The sequence below is a fragment of the Athene noctua genome, chromosome 10 (assembly GCF_965140245.1).
Source record: "Athene noctua chromosome 10, bAthNoc1.hap1.1, whole genome shotgun sequence".
Lineage (NCBI taxonomy): Eukaryota > Metazoa > Chordata > Aves > Strigiformes > Strigidae > Athene > Athene noctua.
This window is the reverse complement of record NC_134046.1, coordinates 16,944,670-16,965,256: the sequence shown is the minus strand read 5'-3', so window position 1 is coordinate 16,965,256 and position 20,587 is coordinate 16,944,670. Positions and strand designations below refer to the sequence as shown.

Below are 20,587 nucleotides of genomic sequence, written 5' to 3'. Positions count from 1 at the left end.
CCGGGGAGCTGGGGGGGCCAAGCCTCTTGGGGACATCACCAAGATCAAGGCCCCACCCCCCCACCCGCTCTGGCCCCACCCCCCCACCCGCTCTGGCCCCACGCCCCTTTCATTTCTGGAAGACAAAACCGAAACTGCAGTGTCAATAGTCCAGCGTTTAAGGCCGTGACAGAGGGTGATCTCGGGGTCTGCTGCCTCTCACTGGTGGTACCAGGGTCCCTGGTGACACCAGCATCAGCTGTGCCCCAGCCCAGACATTTGAGCCCCTGCTGTGGGCACAGGCTGGTGCAAGCAGGGCACCCCCGGCCCCTGGGCAGGGCCTGGCGCAGGGTCCCCGTGGTGGGACCCCGCCTCCTGCCAGGTGGGCACCCGGGGGAGACCCGGGGCAGGAGCCCTGGCTCCTCAGGGTCTGGGGAGAGGCAAAGTTCCAGGGCTGGGGACCACCTCAATTGTCTGGGTTTGGGGTGGTGGCCTGGGAAGGGTTAAAAGATCCTGCAGGCAGGAGCAGGCAGAGGGGAAGCAGAGGATGGAAATGTTTTTTTCCTGAGGTCCAGCTGGCTCTGGACTGGCACCCCTGATCCTACTGGGCACCCCTGATCCTACTGGGCACCCCAGGCTTGGGCAGCACCGTTGCTCTGCACTCATGGTGTCCCAGCAGCTGATAGCGTTGAGGTCCCCCCTCATCCCAATGGGGTCCCCCCTTGACCACCCCTCCATGCTGCCTGGCATCGTCCCCAACCCAGAAAGCAGCACAAGGCTCTACCAAGGCATTTATTTCCAGCGCAACAAGGGGGGATACAGGGGCGTGGTGAGCTGGTGTGGGGGCAATGCTCAGGAGGGTGATCAGGCAGGGAACTGGGGGTACTGGGGGCCTGCACCCCCCCGGAGCCGCAGGAGCATGAAGATGGTGCTCTTGGGCTGGACATCATAGTGTGCCAGCGTGTGCCGGTCCTCCAGCTCCATGGAGCCGTACGTCAGGCGCTGCTGGTTGGCAGAGGGTCCCCCCCGGGAGTGGATCTGCTCCTTCAGCTGCCGTACGGTGTCGGTGGGCTGCACTGTGTAGGTGGTGGTGTGGTTCCTGTCGTCCTTCACAAAGACCTCCATCACCTGGGGCTTGGTCTGCAGCAGCAGCAGCGTGGTGCTGTAGAAGATGCCACGGGTGGCCAGGGTCTCGCTGTCCTGCAGGACAGGGCTGCTGCTGCCCAGCTCCTGCTGTGCCAGGCGCTGCCTGTTCCAGGGGATGCCCCACGCCTGCTGAATCTGCTCCTTCAGCTGCCGGATGGTGGTGCCTGGGCTGATGGTCCTGCTCAGGCTGGTGCCCACCATCTGCTTCACCTCAATTGTCACAGGCCGGGCCGGCTGTAGGGACAGAAGAGGGTATGAGCAAAGCTGGCAGGGGCGGGGGGGGGGGCGTTATGCCTGCAGGTACAGGCTCTCTTACCTGCACATCCCAGGGCCGGGCAGTATTGACACAGGGCAGCAGTAAAATGTCTTCAGCAGCTTTCTGTGCCATCAGGTCCCAACGTGTGTCTTTGCCCAGGATCCCTGTGGGGTCGGCAGGATCCAGGATAATGGGGCTGCAAACAGAGGGGGCAGGTGATGCCATCAGTCCCAGGCACTGCCATGGGGCAGGTGGCACCAGTCCCACCAGGCACAGTCCTCACCAGCGACTGCGCATCATCAGGTTTTTGATGTGGGTGCCAATCTGGACGTGCTGGAGCGAGTAGTACATCTCCCAGTAGATGCAGATCTCCCGGTGCCGGCACAGCAGCTCCAGCACTGTACGGAAACCCTCAGCCATGACGAAGGAGTTGCAGGAGCCTGTGCCCTCCTCCCAGGCGTAGATGGTCAGCAGCTCCAGGGCATACTTGGGGGGCAAGTCTGCACCGCAGTACCGTGGCTTCAGCAGCTAGGGAGAAGATGGGGATGGGGGTGAGAGCCAAGTGTGGTGGGTCTCCAGTGGGTGCCAGGGAAGCCGGGCAGCTCCTCACCTCCTTGTACCAGTGCTTAACCAGGCGCAGGAGGTTCTTCAGCTTGACAGGGTAACGCTTCACAAATTTCTTCTGCAGCTCAGTAAAGCACGGGGAGAACTCCCCAGGGTCACCTCCGGCATTCAGGAGCCTCACATACACCTCCATGTCTGGCCGGGGATCCCGGCCCACCTGACCTGCAGGGCGAGAAGGAGGGTGAGAGCTGCCCCTGCCACTGCCCAGCCCCACGCCAGCCCGCAGCCCTTACCCAAGGCGTCGTAGGCAGGCAGGATGTCCACTTTGATGGTCTCTGGGCTTGTCCTGGAGCCAAGAGTGAGGCTGACAGAGCGTGGTGTATTGCTGGGACCTCTGTACTGGGGCTTGCTGATGGTCACCGTGAATGTCAGGGTCTCTCTGCAGACATGAAGCCTCCTCTTGATCAAATCCAGGATATAATTTCTCTCCTGTTTCTGCTGCTTGTAGCTGGAGAAGTGGCTGAGGAAGAGCACCACATCGGCATCGGAATTGTTCTGCAGGGCTGTGCCCTTGCCCGCTGAGCCACCCTGCAAAGACATACCCAGCCAACTCAGTACTGCTGCCCCTGGGCACAGGGATCACCAGCCACAGCTCCTGGAGCTGCCAGGGGAAACTGAGGCAGGGCAGGAGCTGGAGCAATGGGACAGAGGGAAGGGTGGCAGCAGGGGTGCTGGCTGGCCCCCAAGCTGGGCAGTGCTCACCTTGACGGTCTTGTGGACACGGATGTTGGTCTCGAAGCAGTCCTCCTTGAGGAAGTCACAGATCTGCTTCACCGTCTGCTTCACCTGGCTGCGGAAAGCTGGGCTGGGCTCCAAGGTATTTGCGATCCAGCGGTCCAGCTCGTTGGCAGACACCGTCCTCAGCCCGTTTATGGATGTCACCTGCCCCACGTTCATCCTGCCAGGTGTGGTCGCTCCCTCTACCCTCTCCTGACTTGCTGCTTACCCTCCGCTTGGTCCTGTCTACAATTGTCTCTCTGCCTGCTCCTGCCTGCAGCAGCTTTTAAACCTTCCCGGGCCACCGCCCCGATGATGTCACCACCGGGAAATTAAGGTGGCACCATCCCCCGGGGCTTTGTCTCTCCCCAGCCCTCGCCCCGGCTCCTCAGGAGACTGCTGCCAACGGGGTACCCTGACTGTCCCCGGTGTCACCGCCGCGGGGGCTGGGAGGGTGCAGGAGGGGCTGCATGGCACCGTCATCCCCCCAGCATCCAGCTGAGGGACAGCAGTGACAGTGGTGGTGGCAGTGCAGGCAGCTGCCTGCAGGCTGGGTGCAGGGTGCTGCAGGACCTCGTAGCCCGGGGTATCTGCGGTGGCACAGGGTCTCCCCTGGGTGCCCACTTGGCAGGAGGCGGTGTCCCACCACGGGGACCCTGCGCCAGGCCCTGCCCAGGAGCTGGGGGTGTCCTGCCTGCACCAGCGCCTGCCTGTACCCATTTGTCCGGGCTGGGGTACAGTCAGCGCTGGGACATGGCTGGTGGTAGTGGCACAGTGTCACTCCCAGCGATGGGACATGGGCGGTGCCAGTGTCACCAGGGACCCAGTGTCACCCCCAGCGATGGGACGTGGCCGGTGCCGGTGCCACCAGGGACCCTGGTGTCAGCCCAGGCAGTGGGACAGGGCTGATGCCCGCATCACAGGGGGTCCTGCTGCCCCCCCCCGGCAGCCGCAGGCGGTACGGGCAGGACGCTGAAGCCCGCGCTGCCTTAAGCCCCGGGTGCAGCAGAGCTGGGAAACGAGAGTTTCTGTTTCTGCTCCAGTTTCGTTTTCGGTCTCCGCCGGCTGGAAGCGAAAGTGCACAGCGGCCCTGCCCTCCCCGGTGCCTCCCATCCCCCACGCGGGGCCGTGGGTGCCATGGGCCGCCCGAGTGACGCGGGGTGGTTGCCCACTGGCAGCCCCACTCGCCTGCGCTGGGTCATCCCGGGAAACCGGGGAGCGCCGGTAACTGAAACTCGGGCCTGGAAACTCAGGCAGGGACAGGAGGGTGGGCTGGGGGCAGGGGCTGCAGGCAGGCAGGGGCAGTGGGCAGGAGCAAGGACAGGCAAGAACAAGAAGAGGAAGGGACAGGGAGTAGGGGCAGGAGCAGGACGGTGCACAGGTCAGGGCACGGGCAAGGGGCAGGCAGGGGGCAGGGAGAGGAGGCAGGAAGGGCCAGGATGGGGAGAGGAACCGGGCAGCGGCAGGGGCAGGGACATGTGTGAGGATGGGGTTGGGTGTGGGGTGCAGTTGGGGTCAGGGACGGGGATAAGGGTACGGGCAGGGACAGCGGGAGAGGTGGGCACAGGGACAGGGGCTGGCACAGGGAAAGCAGCACAACAGGGACAGGGACAGGGACAAGGACAGAAGCAGAGATACAGGCAGGAGCAGCAACATAGCCAGGGCAGGAGCAGGGGTGGATGTCCCCTTAGTGTCGGGTGACAACCCGGCAGGGACCGGGGCAGGAATACAGGCAGGAGCAGGGACATCAGCAGGGATGTGGGCAGGGGCAGAAAATGTGCTGGGTTTGTGTGGTGGGGTTTTAGTAGCAGGGGAGGGGGCTACAGCAGTGGCCCCTGTGAGAATCTTCTTGAAGTTCCCCCAGCTTGAAGCTGGACCCACCTCTGGCCAAGGCCGAGCCAATTAGTGATGGTGGCTGTGCCTCTGGGATAATGTATTTAAGAGGGGAAACCTGAGAGCAGGGGGGATTTTGAGGACAAGTTATGAGGTGAACACCGAGGTCAGTGAAAGTAAAGAGGAGGAAGGGGTGGAGGTGCCCCAGAGCAGAGACCCCCCCCTGTATCCCATGGTGAGAGGGCAGGGCTGCCCCTCTGCCATCCATGGCAGTCACCGGAGGAGCAGAAGTTCGCCTGCAGCCTGTGGAGGACCCCCGGGGCTCTGTGGGAAGAAGCCCCCGCTGTTGTAGTTCGGTGCTGGGAGGTGCAACATGGGGAGCTGACCTATGCCAGAGAATCTCGAGAAGAATGCATCCCATGGGGAGGACTCGGGGCTGTCTCCTGTAAGAGGGACACCCTGTGGGGCAGGAGGAAGGACTCGGAAGAGTGCTTCCCCCCACCTTGGAGGAGGTGGCGGACTGACAGCACCCCCCCATCCCCTGCCCCTGTGCTGCAGGGTGGATGAGGTACAGATACCAGGAACAAACTGAGCCTGGGAAGAAGGGAGGGGTGAGGGGAGGTGTTTTTAAAGATATGGTAACACTTCTCACCATCCCACTTTGTTAAGTGTTGGGTTTGTTAGTGTTTGAATTAAAGTGACGTCCTTTTTCTTCCCCTAATGAGCCTGTCTTTTGCCTGTGACCATTAATGGGTGAGCCACCCTCTCTGTCTTTATCTCCATTCCTGAGCCTTTTGATGCATTTTCTCCTTCCCAGCACTGCGGGGGGAAGGGGTAAGTGAATGGCTCCTTAGTGCTCAGTTGCCCTCTGGGCTCAAACCACAACTCGTGGCCAATGCAAGAGCAGGGATGGATGTCCCCTCAGTGTCAGAAAACAACGTGGCAGGGACTGGGACAGGAATAGAGGCAAGAGCAGAGATATCAGCTGGGATGGGGGCAGGGGCAGAAATTGGGACAGGAGCAGGTATTTGGGCAGGGATGGGGCAGGGATACAGGCGTGGGTAGGGACAAGGACAGAAGCAGGAGCAGGAGTAGGGATATGGGCAGGTATGCAGACAGGGACAGGGGAAGGGACAGAGATGTGGGCAAGGAGAGGGGACAGGATAGGACCAGCAGCAGGGACAGGGGTACAGGCAGGGGCAGGGCTGTGGGCAGGTCCAGGTGTCATGGCCTGAAGATCGAGGCCAGGACACCAAGGTGAGAATGATGAGGGTTATTCTTTATTCACACCCATTGAGTGTCTCAGCCAAATCAGGACGCCCCAAATGTGGTTTCACACGTGGCTCTCACACCCTTCGAGCATCAGGGAACAGCACCATTTAACCAGTCCCTACTCACCCCCTCCACCTGCTTTCCAAAGCCACTGAAATTCTATGGCATCACCATCTCCAGGTGTCCCTGGAGCCAGTCTTGCTACAGCTACTTATTGTGAGGCCAGATAATGCGAGGGTCTCAGAGAGGCCTTGCAGTAACTGGGGTGCTGGCCTTATCTTAGGAGTCCCACTCTCTGTGGTGGGGCAGGCCTCCTCCTTGCAACAAGCCATGCCAACTGTACCATGACTATGCAGTATAGAATGGCAACTATAGATAGAGGCGTCTTCAGAAAGCTTGTACAAGGTCATGCTATCCAGACTGACTGGTACAATAGCTAGGGAGTGAGATTTCCCTAATGAGGTGCAGGCAGGGGCAGAAGGAGGGATATGGGCAGGGACAGTGATGGGCCAGGAGGGGAAACAGTGACAGCACAGGGGCAGGGATTTGGGCAGGGGCAGGGGTACTGATGCCTGCAAGGAGCTGGTGCTCATTGCTGTAAGGGGCCTCGGACCAGAACGCACCCAAGGACACAGTTTTTGCAACTGCGATGGGGACACCCCGGAAAGGGCAAAAAAAACCCAGCAGACACCTGCGCAAGCCGAAGATAGGAAAGCTGAGAAACTTCACAGACAGAGCAATGAGCCAAGGCCAGACCTTGTATGAAAAGACTCGGAGCTCACGGACAGGACACTGCGAGACGCCTCTTCAACAGCCTCTAGGGACCAGCCCAGAGCACCGAACCCCCCGGGGAAGCCCCTCAGAGACCCTTCCCCGAATTTTAGCACACTTGCACAATGTGTTAACATACGGATTAGATTCTCTGCGCACAGGCGTGTACTTCTGGGAAATTACAGGAATATTCATTCCTTTTATTGTATCTAGTAAGCGTGCCTGTGTCTTGCGGCACGCACGTTAGGTGGAACGATCCCCCGCGCACCCGGCGCTGCAACAGAGAATGCCCGCCTCGGAAACTTCAAACTGAGCCTTAGGGGGCTCTTTTGAGACCGAATTTACGGCAACAGTACGGGCAGGCCTACGGCCGGGCCAGGGCAGGCGCAGGGCTGCGGCGCGGGCGGCGCACAGGCAGGGGGCGGGGCAGGGCCAGGCCGCGCCCGGTACCGGCAGCGCGCGGTGCCTGCCGGGAGCTGCAGTTCGCGGCCCCGCGCGGGGCGCATGCGCAGATGGCGACGGGGCTCCCAGGGGGCCGCGCGGAGGGAGGGGCGGGGCGGGGGGCGGGGAGGAGGCTGGGTGTGGGGCGGGGCCTCCCGCCCGGGGAGGGGCGCGGGCTCCGCGCGCTGGCCATGCCGCGCTCCCGCCGAGCCGCGCGCCGTGAGTGGGGGGCTGGGGCGCGGTGCAGGGCGGGAAGGCGGCGGGGTCGGGGGGGCACGCACCGCGGCGGGGCCGTGGCGGGGTCGTGGCGGCCGCCGGGCTGAGTTGGGCTGGGCCGGGCCGGACTGGACTGGGCCGGGCCGCCCTGCCCTGCCCGGCCCTGCCCTCCCGGCAGCGGGGCATGGGCCCCCTACAGCCCCCACGGCCCGCACAGGCCTCAAGCTTCCGCCTTGGCGGCCCCCGCGCCGCCTCCGTCCCGTGCGGCCGGGGCCGGGCTGACAGGGGCCTGTCCCCAACCCCCCTGCAGGTGGCCCCGGCGGCGCCCGGGCGGGCTCGCCCGCCAGCGAGGAGGAGGCCGGCAGCGAGGTGCTGAGCCACTGCAGCAGCGCCAGCGAGGGGGCCAGCGCCGCCGAGGAGGGCGCAGGTGAGCCCCGGGGGCTGCCCCGCCGCCGCCTTTGTGTCCCCCCGTGGGTGGCGGTGCTGCTGCTGTGGGGCCCCACCCGTGGGCCCCCGCCTTTGCGCCCGGGCCCCTCCGTGACGTGGGTGCCACCCTGGCAGGGAGTGAGGCGGTGGGTGAGCCGGGCCAGGAGGAGGAGGCCGAGGACAGGCTGAAGGAGCACATGGACAACCTCCTGGACAAGAGGTGAGGAGCGGTGGCCACCCCCGGCGGGCACGCGTGGCACTCTGCCTGTCCCTGCCGGCGCTGCCAGCTGGGGGCAGGGACATGCCCCGTCCCAGGCCACCCCACCCCCTGACCTCCTGCCATCTCTCGCAGTGCCAAGACACGTCAAGCGGCACTGCAGAGCCTGCGCCTGGCCTTCTCCTCCAAAACCCTCTCCGAGTTCCTGCTGGAGCGCCGCCTCATGCTCACCGACTCCCTGGAGAAGTGTCTCAAAAAAGGTCTGGGTGCAGGCGAGTGCCAGGGCTGGGGTGGCAGGGCTGGTGTCCAGTGTCTGAGGGAGATCTCTCGTGCTGCCCGCAGGTAAAGGGGAGGAACAGGCGCTGGCGGGCACCGTCCTCACCCTCCTCTGCCTCCAGATGGGCTCCGGCCCAGAGGGAGAAGAGGTGTTTCGCAGCCTGAAGCCCCTGCTCGTCAGCATTCTGACAGACAGCATGGCCAGCCCTGGCGCCCGGCAGAGTGTAAGGCCTGGCCTTTTTCCTCCTGGGCATAGGGGGCACCTTGGCAGTGGGGAGAGACTGGGCGATGCCTTCGGGGGCTCCTGCAGTTGCGGGGGGGCATAAGGATTGTGTGCTGTGGGGAGTGGTGGGGTACAGTAGGAGTACCCCAACGCTGCTTCCCCTTGGTTGGGCGCTGGATCTGGCCCAGCACTGCCTCCTCTGACTGCCATTTCCCCACATCTCTCACCAGTGTGCCACAGCCCTGGGCATGTGTTGCTACATTGCTGCTGCTGACCTCGAGGTAACTGTGCTGGGGTGTCATCTGTACCCCTGCCGGGGGGCACCCTGGGGGCTGCCGTGCCACCCACCCTCAGCTCACGGTGCTGCGGCAGCTTGGAGCTGAGCGGGGAAGGGCCACAGGGGACATCAGTGACAGCCCAGGCCCCTTCCCCGGGCAGCATGGAGCTGAGTTGGCAGGGCAGGAAGCTATCCTCACAGAGATGGGGTGTCCCAGGTGAAGGAGTCTCTTCTTCAACCAGGAGCTCTGGGTGCCCCTGGGCAGGGTGGGTCCCCATCAGCCCCCAGTGTGTGGCTTCACTGTGGCGTCTCCTTGGCAGTTGTGGTCTGACAGGCAGGTTTCCCCTCTCCAGGACCTGGTCTCATGTCTGTCCTGCTTGGAGGGCATCTTCAGCCCCCCCAGTGCAGGTGAGGGGGGCTCAGCACCCACCCAGCACGGCCCTCTGCACTGCAGCGCGCTCCAGTCATGGTCCCTGCTCCTCACCATCTGCCCCCCCTCCCACATCAAGAGTGTCTTGGACAAGTGAGTGGGGCATGGGAGATGTGGGGGCTGGTGTGGGGCAGCCGGCTGCAGAGCGGGGAGCTGCTGGGGTGGCACCCAGCCCCCCTGACTGCCCTCCTGCCTTCCTGCCCCAGTCGCTGGCTGAAGCTGCCCCCGCTGCTGTCCAGCAGCAGCGTCGCACTGCGCATCCTGGCCGGGGAAACCATCGCGCTGGTCTTCGAGCTGGCCCAGGATGTGGAGGTATGGCGGGCACTGTGGTGGCAGCGGGTGGGCGGGCAGCAGAGTGGCAGGGAGCTGCTGGCACCGACATCCTGCTCGTGCCCTGGCTGAGATGGCACTGATGGCGTCGGGACGCTCCAGGCTGGTGTCACCAGCCGGTGCCCAGGCAGAGGGGCTGGACCCAGTGATCCCGCAGCCCTGTCCTGGTGAGGGCAGCCATGGACAGTGCCTGGAGCCATGTCCCCTCCAAACCCCCCTGTTTTTTTGGCAGGAGGATTTGTGCCACCAAGATACAGAGTTCCTGCGTGCCCAGCTCAAGGTCCTGGCTACCGAGAGCAACAAGTACCGAGCCAAGACAGACCGACGGAAGCAGCGCTCCATCTTCCGGGACATCCTGCGCTTCATCGAGGTACCGGTGGCTGGCGGTGCCCTTCTTTGCTGAGCCCCCAGCTGTAGGGCTGCTGCCCAGCTGCCTGGCAATTCCCCTCCACTGGGAGCTGGGGGACGCAGAGGGCTGCGCCCAGGTTATTGCTGATGCCCCTCTCTCCATTCAGAGTGGGGAGTACCAGGAGGAGACCATCCGATTTGGCCTAGAGTGCATGTACCTGGACAGCTGGGCACGCCAGCGAACCTACCAAGCCTTTAAAGAGGTGCTGGGCTCTGGCATCCGCCACCACCTCCAGGTAGGAGCCGGGTGACCATGCCAGGGGGTACCAGGCCAGTGCCAGAGGGTGCTGACAGGCCCCTGCTTCCGCAGAACAATGAGCTGCTACGGGAGATCTTCGGCCTTGGGCCCCCCTTGGTGCTGGATGCGGCAGCTCTGAAAGCCAGCAAGGTCTCCCGCTTCGAGAAGGTGGGTGCCACCACCCAGTTTGTGCCCACAGTCTCCTCCTGTACTGCTGTGGGCTCCAGCCTAGCACTTGAGCTTGGTGGGTTCTGGTGGGGAGGTGGGCAGAGAGGCACCCCCTCACCCATCTCTCCTTCCCTCCCCTCCCAGCACCTCTACAACTCGGCTGCCTTCAAAGCCCGCACGAAAGCCCGGAGCCGGGTGCGGGACAAGCGGGCGGACGTGCTGTGACGGGCAGAGGGGGGCAGAGCCCCCAGCCCACCTGGACTGCAGACCCAGCACTGTGAGGGGCCAGCGCCCCCAGCCCTCGGGCTTTTATTCATGTACAGCAGAGTATTTAATGCCTGGAGCTGCCCCACCGGGGGCTGCCCCCTCTTTTATTTTTTTAACCAAAAAAAGAAGAAGGATAAAAGAAGAGCGGGGGGGAGGTGGTGGTGTGCTGCTGTGTTCCTGCTCTGCAGCTGGGGCTCTGCCTGGCACGGCAGGAGGGGGTTTCACAGGGCCCCTTTCAGAGGCAGGGCTCTTGTCCTCAGTCCCACGGGGGCTCTGGGGTGGCCTGGCACAGCCTGAAGGGCTGGGCAGGAGGGCACAGCTGTGCAGGGCTGCGGGGCAGCTGACCCTGGTGTCTGTGCCTGTGGCAGGAGTGCTCCCCCAGCTCCCCCCTGCCTTGCTGGGCACAGTCCCTGCCTCCGCAGCTGGCCTGGCACCCAGGGGTGGAGGCAGAGCAGTGTGGGGGGCAGGCTCAGCCCAGCCCTGCCAGCTGCCTGCTCTGAGCCCTTTTCCAGCCAAATGCTTTATATGAAATAGTCTTCTTGTGGGAAATTACAGGGGGGTGGCACAGCGGGCGAGTCCCAGTGCTGCCTGTGCAGCCTTGGGGGCCACTGCCTGGGCAGGTATGGGGCTGTGCCAGCTGGGTGTGCCTGCCACCCCGGGAATGTATCCATGGTGGTGATTTTCTAAGACTTTCTTTACAGGAGATAATTAAAAGGCTAATTGGAGGGTGCCTTCTGCCTTGTTAAGAGGAAGGGCTGTCACTGGGGTGGGTGCCTCTCCTTGCAGCCCTGTCCCTTCCTCTCGCAGCCTGGGGTGGGGGCCAGGATTGCCCCAGTCACCCCCTGCGCCCCATGGGGCGATGCTGCCAGGTCGGAGCAGGATGGGGGGGTGGTAGGGCTGCCTGCTCCGCCCTCCCACCCTTCGGTGCCCCTTCCCCTGGTGGCCTGGTGCCCATGGTGGGGCCGGAGCAGCTCAGCGGTGCCCGCCGGGCTCGGCACTGGCATTGAGACGAGCCCAGAGCTGCCCACTGGCTGCCCGCAGCTGGTGCACGGCGTCCTCCTGGCTCTCCAGCCACTGGGCCAGCGCCCGCACCGACTGGCTCTGCAGGACTGTGGGGAGAGGATGGGGACACGCTGAGGACAGGCGGCCTGGCCCTCCCGCAGCCCCCCCTGGCCCCCCACCCTGCCCAGTGCCACATACCACTCAGGTAGATGGCCAGTGTGGCCAGGACCAGGCTCGCCAGTGCCAGGAGGCCCAGCAGGGCCAGGAGCAGGGGGTGGCTGGGACCAAGGCAGGGGCAGGGGCTGTCGGCAGGCACAGGGCGCAGGGTGGGCAGGAGCGGCAGGGGGCCGGGGGGCACAGGGCGAGGTGGGGGCCGGTGCAGGCTGCTGGAGGGAGCTGGGCCGTTGCCTGTGGGCAGGGGAGAGAAGAGATCAGAGCCCAGCTGCCATCGTGGCCGGGGCTGGTGCGGGCCCCCCTCCCGGTGCTCTCACCCTCGGTGCCCTTCTGCCCGCCCGAGGCCCAGTGCAGGTCGCTGATGGACTCCACGGGGCGCAGGCTGATGGCTCCAGGCTCGCTGCCATCGGGGTCCCCAGGCTCTGGTGGTGCAGCACCCTCGGCCCTTCCCATGCCGTCTGCCAGGAGCGGAGGCAGAGGGTGAGTGTGGGCCCTTCCCACAGCTCCTGCCTGCCCCCAGCACCCCTTCAGGGACAGACCCCTCCCAGAGGTGATCCCAGTTTTGATGCCAACCCGATGCTGTGCCAGGGCGGGCAGCCAACGCCAGTGTTCCTTTGGCACAGCCCTGTGGCCGCAAGCGGGCGAGCACTGGCTCTGACCCCCCCCAGCCCCATGCGCTGTCATCGGAGCAGTTAGCGGGTGCCTGGTGGCCACGATCCCAGAGTCTCATTAGTGGGGCTGGAATGTGGCCCTGGCTTGGGGGCAGGAACGTGCCCCCGGCCCAGGTAGCCCTGGGCAGTGTGGGGCTGGCTGGGGCTCTCCTGGGCCAGCTGGGAGCTGGCAGGCAGGGGCAGGGCAGTGCCAGCTCTGGCCTGTGGTCTGGCTTGGCTTGCCCCATGGGCATCATGCTCATGTGCTGCTTAGGGGTGCACAGATGGAGATGTGGGGTGTGTGCTGTGCCAGGGGGTCCTGGTGCCCATCACCCATGGGAACAAGGGAGGTTTTTGGAAGCAGGCATGGCTCCAGAGCCATCAAGAAGCAACTGTGCTCACGTTGGGGTAGAGGGAAAAGATCTTTTTCTGAGTGTTTGCACGTTTTTGAGCAGCAGGCAGGGCCCAGGTGCTGTGCCTGTGGCAGAGCAGAGCAGGGCAGGCTGGCACCGTGCCCACTCCCAATCCCTCCCAGGGTCAGTGGTGTGTTGCAGGGCAGCGTGGCGCCATGCCGCTGCTGTCAGGGCAGGGCGTGCCACCAGCAGGGTTGGCAGGCTCAGGGCTAGGGGGCCTCAGCTAGTGCCCTGGGTCACCCCCAGACCCTCCCCAGGGCCCTGCCTTTGGCTGGGGGCTGGCCCATGGGTACCCCCATCACCCCTGCATCTGCTCCCCTGGCCCCGGCGGGGGGGGCATGGCTGGTCATGCAGGTTTGGTGTGGGGGGCTCTGCCAGCCAGCTGCCTGCCCCCTCCCCAAACCCTGCTGCCCTGCACCTGAAGCCCTCCAGGATCCCCTTCTTCCCCAGGCAGGCATCTCTGCCTGCAGCCCCCATGGCAAAGGGCAGCGTTTGGCCACTGCTTCCATCCCAACCCCATGGCCCATGACACCGGGTTCCCCCAGGGTGCCAGAGCCCCCAGCAGACCCCCAGCCTACCTTCTCCAGCCTCCCTGGGCATGGCTCCCTGTGCCCGGGCAGCGTGAGTGGGCAGCGAGGCGGTGCGGGGCCCCTGGGAGCCGGGCACTAGGTTCCTGGTGCGCCAACTGCACCGCTTAAAATAGGACAGTGAGAAACACAGGGAGGGGGGGGGGAAAGGAATAAAAATAGCCATGGGGAGGGGGGCCCTGCAGCGCAGTCAGGGCTCCTGGCAGCACACTGCCAGTGTGGCAAAGGGTGAGCAGCCTGTGGCAGTGCTGCATGCCCCCTTCCCAGGGTAAAGGGGCTGGTAGGGGCCCTGGGATCAAGGCAGAGCTTGTGCAAGGAAACTGAGGCACCACTGGGTCCATCCAGAGCCAAACTAGGGTCTCTGCTGCCTCTCAGCAGCAATGGCAATTGTGCCCAGCCTGGGGGCACCACAGAGCCCCTCCAGCTTTGCTCACAAGGACCATATCAGCTGTGCCAGGAGAATTTATTTAAGTTAATGAGACCATAGGAACCGCTGGGCAGCAGTAGTGCTGAGGTAGGGGACCGTGGTGGTCCCCAGCCCTGGTCACCAGACCCACGTGCCCCGTGGCTGGCAGACATCGGAGGGCGGGAGGTCCTTATGCGCGTAGAGGCCATGAGTGTGAGTGGGCGCCAGGCAGGAGGTGGGAGGGCCAGGCTGAACCCGCTGGGCACAGCCCTCACCGGCCCAGCCGCGGTAGCAGTGGCAGCGGAAAGAGGCCGGTGGGCCGGTGCCAGGGCCAAGGTGCAGGAGGCTGCCCAGGTCATGGGGCTGCTGGCGCACGCAGCGCCCGTGCCCATGGCACTGCCCATAGCTGCACTCCCGGGCTGCTGCGGTCACATTGGCCACGTAGGGACCCAGGGTGGACACGAGGTAGTGGCGCAGGCTGGCACAGCTCTCCTGGAGGGGGGGGGAAGCGCCAGTGAGAACCTATCCCAGCACTGAGGTCCCCTCTGGCCACACCTCCCCAGCAGGTACAGGGGACAGGGATGTCCCGTGCGTCCCATGTCCACGCCACCTCCTGCTGCCCGCCATGTGCTGACTTCAGTGCAGCGAGGAGCCGTACTCACAGCCGAGCGGGAGTACGACATGTCTCCCCAGAGAACGAGTCCGGCCGCACCCAGCGCCGCGCTCTCCCCAATGGTGTGCACCAGGTCAGCCTGCCAGGGAAAGAAAGATGTGACCGGGCTGGGGGGCCACAGGCTGTGTCCGGGTGCCGAGCAGGACTGCTGGCACACCCACTGCCAGCTCTGGCCCCATGGTGCTTACCAGCTCCAGGAATCGGGGCGAGCGGCGGAAGGAGAGGCGGGAGTAGGCGACCACAGGCAGGAGGCCGTTGGCCCCAAAGGCAGCCACACGCAGGGCCTCACGCAGCCGGTAGTGCACATAGCGGCGGCGCAGGGCGGGCGGCAGCGCTGGCGGCAGATAGATGCTGGGGTAGAGGGCGGCCGAGGCGGCCCAGAGCCAGCCCAGCCGGTTGTTGCGCTGCACCTCCGCTGGCCGGCACTGCCCGGTGTAGTTGGTCTTCTTGGCCCAGTTGCCGTTGAGGCAGTCGGGGAAGCGGTAGAAACCCCAGAGTCCCTCTGGGCGCAGGGTCCGGCCCAGCAGAAGTGTCTCCTCCATCAGAGCTTGGGCCGCCTGCTCAAACTCCCGCCGGGCCAGCCGGAGCCGCTGCCGTGTCGGCAGGAGGCCGTGCCGGTCCCGCACCCACTGCTCCGAGGCCGCCCGGTAGATATGCTTGGCGCCCCAGTTTTGGGCCCAGAGGGGCCTCCACTCCTCCCAGTCTACCACAGCCAGGCCATGGAAAGTGGGGTGCAGGAGGAGGCGGATGTCCCTGGCTGCCCTGGAGAGGTGGGTGCCAAGGGGGACCCGCTGGGGAATGCCACCATTGTGGGCGACACCCTGTTGTGACAGGTAGGGGTACAGCCCAAACTTGTTCTTGTAGAAGATGGTGATGTTCTGGCCGGTGAAGCGGCCACCCCTGTTCTCCACGATGCCGTAGTCGCCAAGGGGCAGCCCCACACCAAAGCGGTGCTGGCAGCGGCCGGCAGGGACGTTCCACACCACAGCAAAGGGCTGGCCGCCTGCCAGCGGCTCCGGTGCCGGCCTCTCCCCGCCAGCCATGCCCAGTGCCAGGCAGGCCCACAGTACCAGCACCATCCTGCGCCACCGGCTGCCCATGGGGCCGGCACCCTGCGGGGAAAGGAGAGCGGCAGGGCTGAGGTGGTGAGGTGCAGCGGGTACCCCAGCCATGCTGGCACTGCTGCCATGGCACCTGGTGGGCTAGGATTGGCCGCAGGGCCTGTGCTGCCCCACTGGCACCTGCTGCCCACACCAAAATCCCACAGGACTCAGCAAGCTTGGGGGTTTCAGACACCTCCTGCCTCAGCGGGCACCTCTGCCTGCTGCGCCCTGGTGCCCAGAGCCCCCCCACAGCCACGGCACAGCTCTGGTGTGCCATCGCAAGCCATCGACCCTGGTGCCTCAGTTTCCCTGCTGGCTCCTAGTCCTGCCAGTAGTGGGGGCACCACGACCCCCCCTTCCCCATTTTGTAGCAGGTCCAGCCAGTCTGGGTGCCCTCTGAAGGACTGAGCCCCCCAGGAGGCACAGTGGAGCCAAAGGGGGAGCGCTGTCCTGGGCAGGACTGGGTGCCCCTGCCTGCTGCTGGGCAGCTGCCCAGGGCGAGGGGATTAGGCAGAGGATGGGCCCAGGGCCGCGTGACACAGCAGGATCAGCGCTAATACCCCGGCACAGGGCCCAGCCGCTCTCCCTGACCTTCCCGCTCCCACCTCCGGCCCTCCCCGGCTGCCTCAGGGGGTGAGACCTGGCAGGGTCCCCCTCACAGTACAGGGCAGGGGACCCCGCAGCCTGCACCACCCTGCCCCACTCCCCTGGAGCCCCTCCAGCCACTGTGCGCCTCAGTTTCCCCAAGCTGTTCTGCAGGGAGAGAAGCAGCCCTGGTGGTGGACACGGCGTGCCGTCAGCCCCAGCTGCCCCACAGCCAGTCAGTCCCCTGGGTGGTGGAGACACTGGTGGGACTGGGCAGTGCTCCTGGGACCAGTCTCAACCCCAGGCTGGGGTGGGCCCGTCTCCCAGCCACGCTAGTGTCCCAGGGCCCCTGTCAGGTGAGCTGGGGGGCAGTGGGGGGGTGGTCCCCACACCCTGCCTTGTCTGACCTCCACCCCGGCAGCGGGGCCAGGACAAACCGGGGAGGCTGGTGGAGCTGGTGCCAGCCTGAGGAACAGCAGGCAGTCAGGCAGCACCAGGGCAGGCAGCCCCTGCCCTCACTCGCTTTTAATCACCGGTTCACCCCTCAGATGTCCTTCTTCATCCAGAAGATGGGCAGCCCTTTGGCATCACGGTGGGGGGTCTCCAGGAGGCTCTGCCCGTTGCTCTCGGCCAGGACTCCCCTCGCCCAGACCACGGTTGGCGGGGGGGGCGGCGGGGGGGCAGCAGGGGGCGGGAGGGGAGGCGGGGTGGCGGAGGACGCCCTTGGCCTGGTGGCGGTGGCAGGGCCAGGAGGGGCAGAGAAGAGCCGCAGCACCTCGGCAGGTATGGCAGGGCTGAGAAAGGCCACGCTCTGCACCGGCTCGTCCAGGACGAAGCCCAGGTGGGCATAGAAATGCTGCTTGTCGTGGGTGGTGAGGTGCAGGCAGCCGAAGCCCCGGGCCCGGGCCCACCGCTCGGTGGCCTCCATCAGCCGCCGCCCGTAGCCCTGGCCCCGCAGCGCCCGGGCCACCACCACGCTCTCCACAAAGAGGTCGCGGGGCCGGCCGGCCACACGGGACAGCCGGACGTGGCCGACGAGCTGGCAGGGACCCTCCCGGGCGGTGGGGGCCTCGGCAGGGCCCCGGCTCCGCAGCAACAGCAGGCAGGCGGGGAAGGCATCCGAGGAGCGCTGGAGCGTGTGGAGCCGCGACGCCCGGCTCTTCCCCCACTCCTCGCCCAGCAGCTCAGCGCAGGCCTCCAGCAGCTCCGGCCTCTGGTGCAGGGGGACCAGGCTGAGCTCCTCTGACACAGAGCCCATTCTTCTCACTGACGGGAGACCAAGCAGGCCACAGCTTAGAGGCGGTGGGGGACAGACGGTGTGTCCCCCCTGGCCCAGGACTGGCCCCAGCCCTGGCATGGCTCCCCAGGATCAGGCGCAGGTGGGTTCACAGGGGTTAGCAGCGGGTCCAAGGTTGAAGGACGGCACCATGGCAGGGAAGCGGCGTGTGGTGCTGGCTCCAGGCACGGGTGCTGTGAGACCTGCGGGCAGGTCTGGCACTGCCAAGCTGGCGGAGGGGCAGGGCACACAGGGCTGGCCTTGCCCCCTCCCCAGCCTTGCCACCAGCTCCTGCCACTTGGGCACCTGCCTGAGACCAGCCAGCTCATCACACATGTGCCCCTGGCCTGCAAGAGAGGGCTGCAGCGCCATGGAGCTGAGCAGACACAGGCCATGCTGCACCAACCAGTGCAGCAGCTCAGGGGGCCCTGCTGGCCTCCATGGAGCCAGGAACCCCCTGCCACAACTGGTGAGCAGCAGGGACCCCTCTCCCAGCCCAGCATCCATTCCACTTGCAAAGAAGAAGCCGCAGGCAGCAGGCAGGAGGAACCGCTGCACTGGCTTATCAGCTGGTGTTGAGCAAACTGCCCTGCTTCCTGCTCTGGCGGGTGGAGGGCCTGGCCCTGCCCCCCACACCCTCAGAGTGCTCCCCAAAGCCACCCCCACCAGCTCCAAGACCTCAGACTCCCAGCCCAGCCTGTACTCCTCCCTTCGGAAGCCAGGCAGCACCCCAAGGCACTGCCAGCACCCCCAGGCTGGTGACGCTTTTCCTTCTGTCTCCCCAGCAAACACACGCCGGGACCCTGCTAGCATCCCTGCACTCAGGGAGGGGTCCTGAGTGGAGGGGGAAGCCCCCCAATGCCTGCCTTCCTGCCTGCGGCGCCCCACCAAGCTTTGTCCAGCCTGGCGCCCAGTTTCTCCCCTGTGCCTGCTCCTCTTCAGCCCCTGCCCAGGGCCACGGGGCTGCCCACCCTGCCTGCGCTCACCCTGCCAGCCGCTCGTCCTGCCCGCTGCTCCCACCGCTCACACTCACCCTGCCTGCTGCTGCCGGCTCCCGCGCCCTGGGTGCCTGCATGGCAGGAAGCTGCCCAGGCTCGTGGCCAACCGCAGTGCCTGGTTCTGCTTCCCCAGCGTGAATGACACGTCTGTCCTGGGCCCCAAACGTCCCCTGCCTCCACAGCACCCAGACCAGCCACACCCTTGCACAGAGCACCCGCCCTGCGCTGCACCCACAAACAGCACCCCAAACCAGACTGCAGCCCCGCACAGGGCACCCAACCCTGCCTGCTGCCCATCACCCCAAAACACACTGCACCCACACGTGGCACACAAAACGGAATGACACCAGTGACCCGGTCACGGCCCCACCCAACGGCTGCACCTCCTGAACACATGGCCCCCACTCCACCCCTGACCCCATCACTGACCCACCACTGACCCGCCATTGACCCATCACTGACCCATCACTGACCCACCACTGACCCGCCATTGACCCACCACTGACCCACCATTGACCCGCCATTGACCCATCACTGACCCACCACTGACCCATCACTGACCCACCACTGACCCATCACTGACCCGCCATTGACCCGCCATTGACCCATCACTGACCCACCACTGACCCGTCACTGACCCACCACTGACCCATCACTGACCCGCCATTGACCCATCACTGACCCGCCATTGACCCGTCACTGACCCGCCATTGACCCGTCACTGACCCGTCACTGACCCATCACTGACCCACCACTGACCCACCACTGACCCACCACTGACCCACCGAGGACCCATCACTGACCCATCACCGACCCACCACTGACCCATCACTGACCCACCGAGGACCCATCACTGACCCATCACCGACCCACCACTGACCCATTACTGACCCGCCACTGACCCATCACTGACCCACCATGGACCCGTCACTGACCCATCACCGACCCACCACGGACCCGCCACTGACCCATCACTGACCCATCACCGACCCACCACGGACCCGCCATTGACCCGTCACTGACCCGTCACTGACCCACCACGGACCCGCCACTGACCCGTCACTGACCCACCGTGGACCCGTCTCTGACCCGCCCCCGGCCCTCTCTCCCCCACCCCTCTCCCTCCTCCTGCCCCGCTCTCCCGGCCCGCCCCGCCCGTACCGTCCCGCCGGGCCCGCCGCCGCCGCCACTTCCGCTCTCGGGCGCCAGTTCCGCCCCAGCCCGCGCCGCCTCTCCCGCCAGCGCCGCGCGTGCGCCTGGGGCGGGGCGGGGCGCTGCTCCCCGCGCGGGGCCGGGCCCCGCCGCCCCCCGCTGCTCCCGGGCCGTGGCGAAGCGTCGCCGTGGGGGCCCAGCCGATCCCAGCGGCCGCGGGTCCCGCCGTCCCTGCGAGCCCACCAGCCGCCGGGCGAGGGGACCCCCGACGGCCTCGTCCCGGCCTGCCTGAGGGGCGGGGAGCTGCGCCGCGGCTCGGCCCGGCCGCAGGTGGGGGGTGAGGGGACCTGCGACAAGGGGGGTGGCCCCGCAGAGCTGAACCCCAGCCCCAGAGCGGGAGGAGGAGGAGGAGGAGGAGGGAGTCGGTCCTGTCCCCCCGGGGCCGGGAGGGATCCCTCGGGCTCTGGAGCAGCAGGAGGGGTCCTGGGGAGGAGGGGGTCAGAGGCCATAGGGGGGTGACATTGGGGCAGTTTGTGACACCCCGTGTCGCCCAGCCCTGCCTATACCGTCTGGGGCGATGGTGTTGGGACAGGGTGGGAACAAGGGCCCCCTAGCACAGCCACCTCTGCCCCACCGCCCCTGGCAGGGCAGCCCCGGGTGGTGTGGGGTCCCCTTCACCCCATTCCTCCCTCCCGCAGGATGGCGCAGAGACCCCAAGGCCACCCCTGGTGGGCCTGGGAGGAGAAGGACAGAGCTGCTCTGGCTCCCAGCTCCGGGCCGAAGCCTGATGGGCTGTGCAAGGTCCAGGCGCTGCGGCGGGTGAGTGTGCGGGTGCTGTGGGCAGGGGCTGCCCACCGTGCCCTGCCCCGGCCCAGGACCGCACCCCCAGCCAGGCAGACATCGGGGCTCCCGCAGCACAGCAGCCAGGGAGGCAGCTCCTCAGCATCGCTGGGACAGGGACCCCTTGCCCCTGGGTGCCAGCGTGACCCTCACCCAGGTGTGCCAGGGACCCCCTCCCCATGCTGCCCTCCAGCATCGTGCCCTCTCCCCTGG

The 20,587-nt window shown here is 65.9% G+C and overlaps 5 protein-coding genes across 6 annotated transcripts; 1 reads left to right on the top strand and 4 right to left on the bottom strand.

Annotated features, from left to right (window-relative positions):
• Nucleotides 1–782: 782 nt before the first annotated feature.
• Nucleotides 783–3,008, bottom strand: LOC141964120 (2'-5'-oligoadenylate synthase 1-like). The gene is made up of 6 exons (XM_074914107.1): nucleotides 2,708–3,008; nucleotides 2,239–2,533; nucleotides 1,992–2,167; nucleotides 1,665–1,909; nucleotides 1,442–1,577; nucleotides 783–1,359 (listed from the first exon to the last, which is right to left on the bottom strand). The coding sequence occupies exons 1-6, from the start codon at nucleotides 2,900–2,902 to the stop codon at nucleotides 844–846; spliced, it is 1,563 nt and encodes a 520-aa protein (XP_074770208.1). The 5' UTR covers nucleotides 2,903–3,008; the 3' UTR covers nucleotides 783–843.
• Nucleotides 3,009–7,205: 4,197 nt separating this feature from the next.
• On the top strand, nucleotides 7,206–11,245 carry IFRD2 (interferon related developmental regulator 2). 2 transcript variants are annotated; one of them, XM_074913956.1, is made up of 12 exons: nucleotides 7,206–7,258; nucleotides 7,566–7,682; nucleotides 7,817–7,901; nucleotides 8,034–8,158; nucleotides 8,241–8,398; nucleotides 8,628–8,678; nucleotides 9,028–9,197; nucleotides 9,311–9,416; nucleotides 9,667–9,804; nucleotides 9,950–10,078; nucleotides 10,153–10,248; nucleotides 10,393–11,245. In XM_074913956.1, exons 1-12 carry the CDS (start codon nucleotides 7,231–7,233, stop codon nucleotides 10,471–10,473), a joined length of 1,284 nt encoding a protein of 427 aa, XP_074770057.1. In that variant the 5' UTR covers nucleotides 7,206–7,230; the 3' UTR covers nucleotides 10,474–11,245. The 2 variants fall into 2 exon arrangements, with proteins under 2 accessions (XP_074770057.1, XP_074770058.1); XM_074913957.1 differs by lacking the exon at nucleotides 8,628–8,678.
• Nucleotides 11,246–11,349: 104 nt separating this feature from the next.
• Nucleotides 11,350–12,374, bottom strand: LSMEM2 (leucine rich single-pass membrane protein 2). The gene is made up of 3 exons (XM_074913962.1): nucleotides 12,009–12,374; nucleotides 11,716–11,925; nucleotides 11,350–11,624 (listed from the first exon to the last, which is right to left on the bottom strand). Exons 1-3 carry the CDS (start codon nucleotides 12,142–12,144, stop codon nucleotides 11,488–11,490), a joined length of 483 nt encoding a protein of 160 aa, XP_074770063.1. The 5' UTR covers nucleotides 12,145–12,374; the 3' UTR covers nucleotides 11,350–11,487.
• A 1,168-nt stretch (nucleotides 12,375–13,542) lies between these two features.
• On the bottom strand, nucleotides 13,543–16,487 carry HYAL3 (hyaluronidase 3). The gene is made up of 3 exons (XM_074913955.1): nucleotides 14,609–16,487; nucleotides 14,410–14,499; nucleotides 13,543–14,239 (listed from the first exon to the last, which is right to left on the bottom strand). Exons 1-3 carry the CDS (start codon nucleotides 15,590–15,592, stop codon nucleotides 13,886–13,888), a joined length of 1,428 nt encoding a protein of 475 aa, XP_074770056.1. The 5' UTR covers nucleotides 15,593–16,487; the 3' UTR covers nucleotides 13,543–13,885.
• Nucleotides 16,488–16,601: 114 nt separating this feature from the next.
• NAA80 (N-alpha-acetyltransferase 80, NatH catalytic subunit) lies at nucleotides 16,602–19,591 on the bottom strand. Its single transcript, XM_074913961.1, has 2 exons — nucleotides 19,544–19,591; nucleotides 16,602–17,374 (listed from the first exon to the last, which is right to left on the bottom strand). Exon 2 carries the CDS (start codon nucleotides 17,364–17,366, stop codon nucleotides 16,653–16,655), a length of 714 nt encoding a protein of 237 aa, XP_074770062.1. The 5' UTR covers nucleotides 17,367–17,374; nucleotides 19,544–19,591; the 3' UTR covers nucleotides 16,602–16,652.
• Nucleotides 19,592–20,587: the final 996 nt, after the last annotated feature.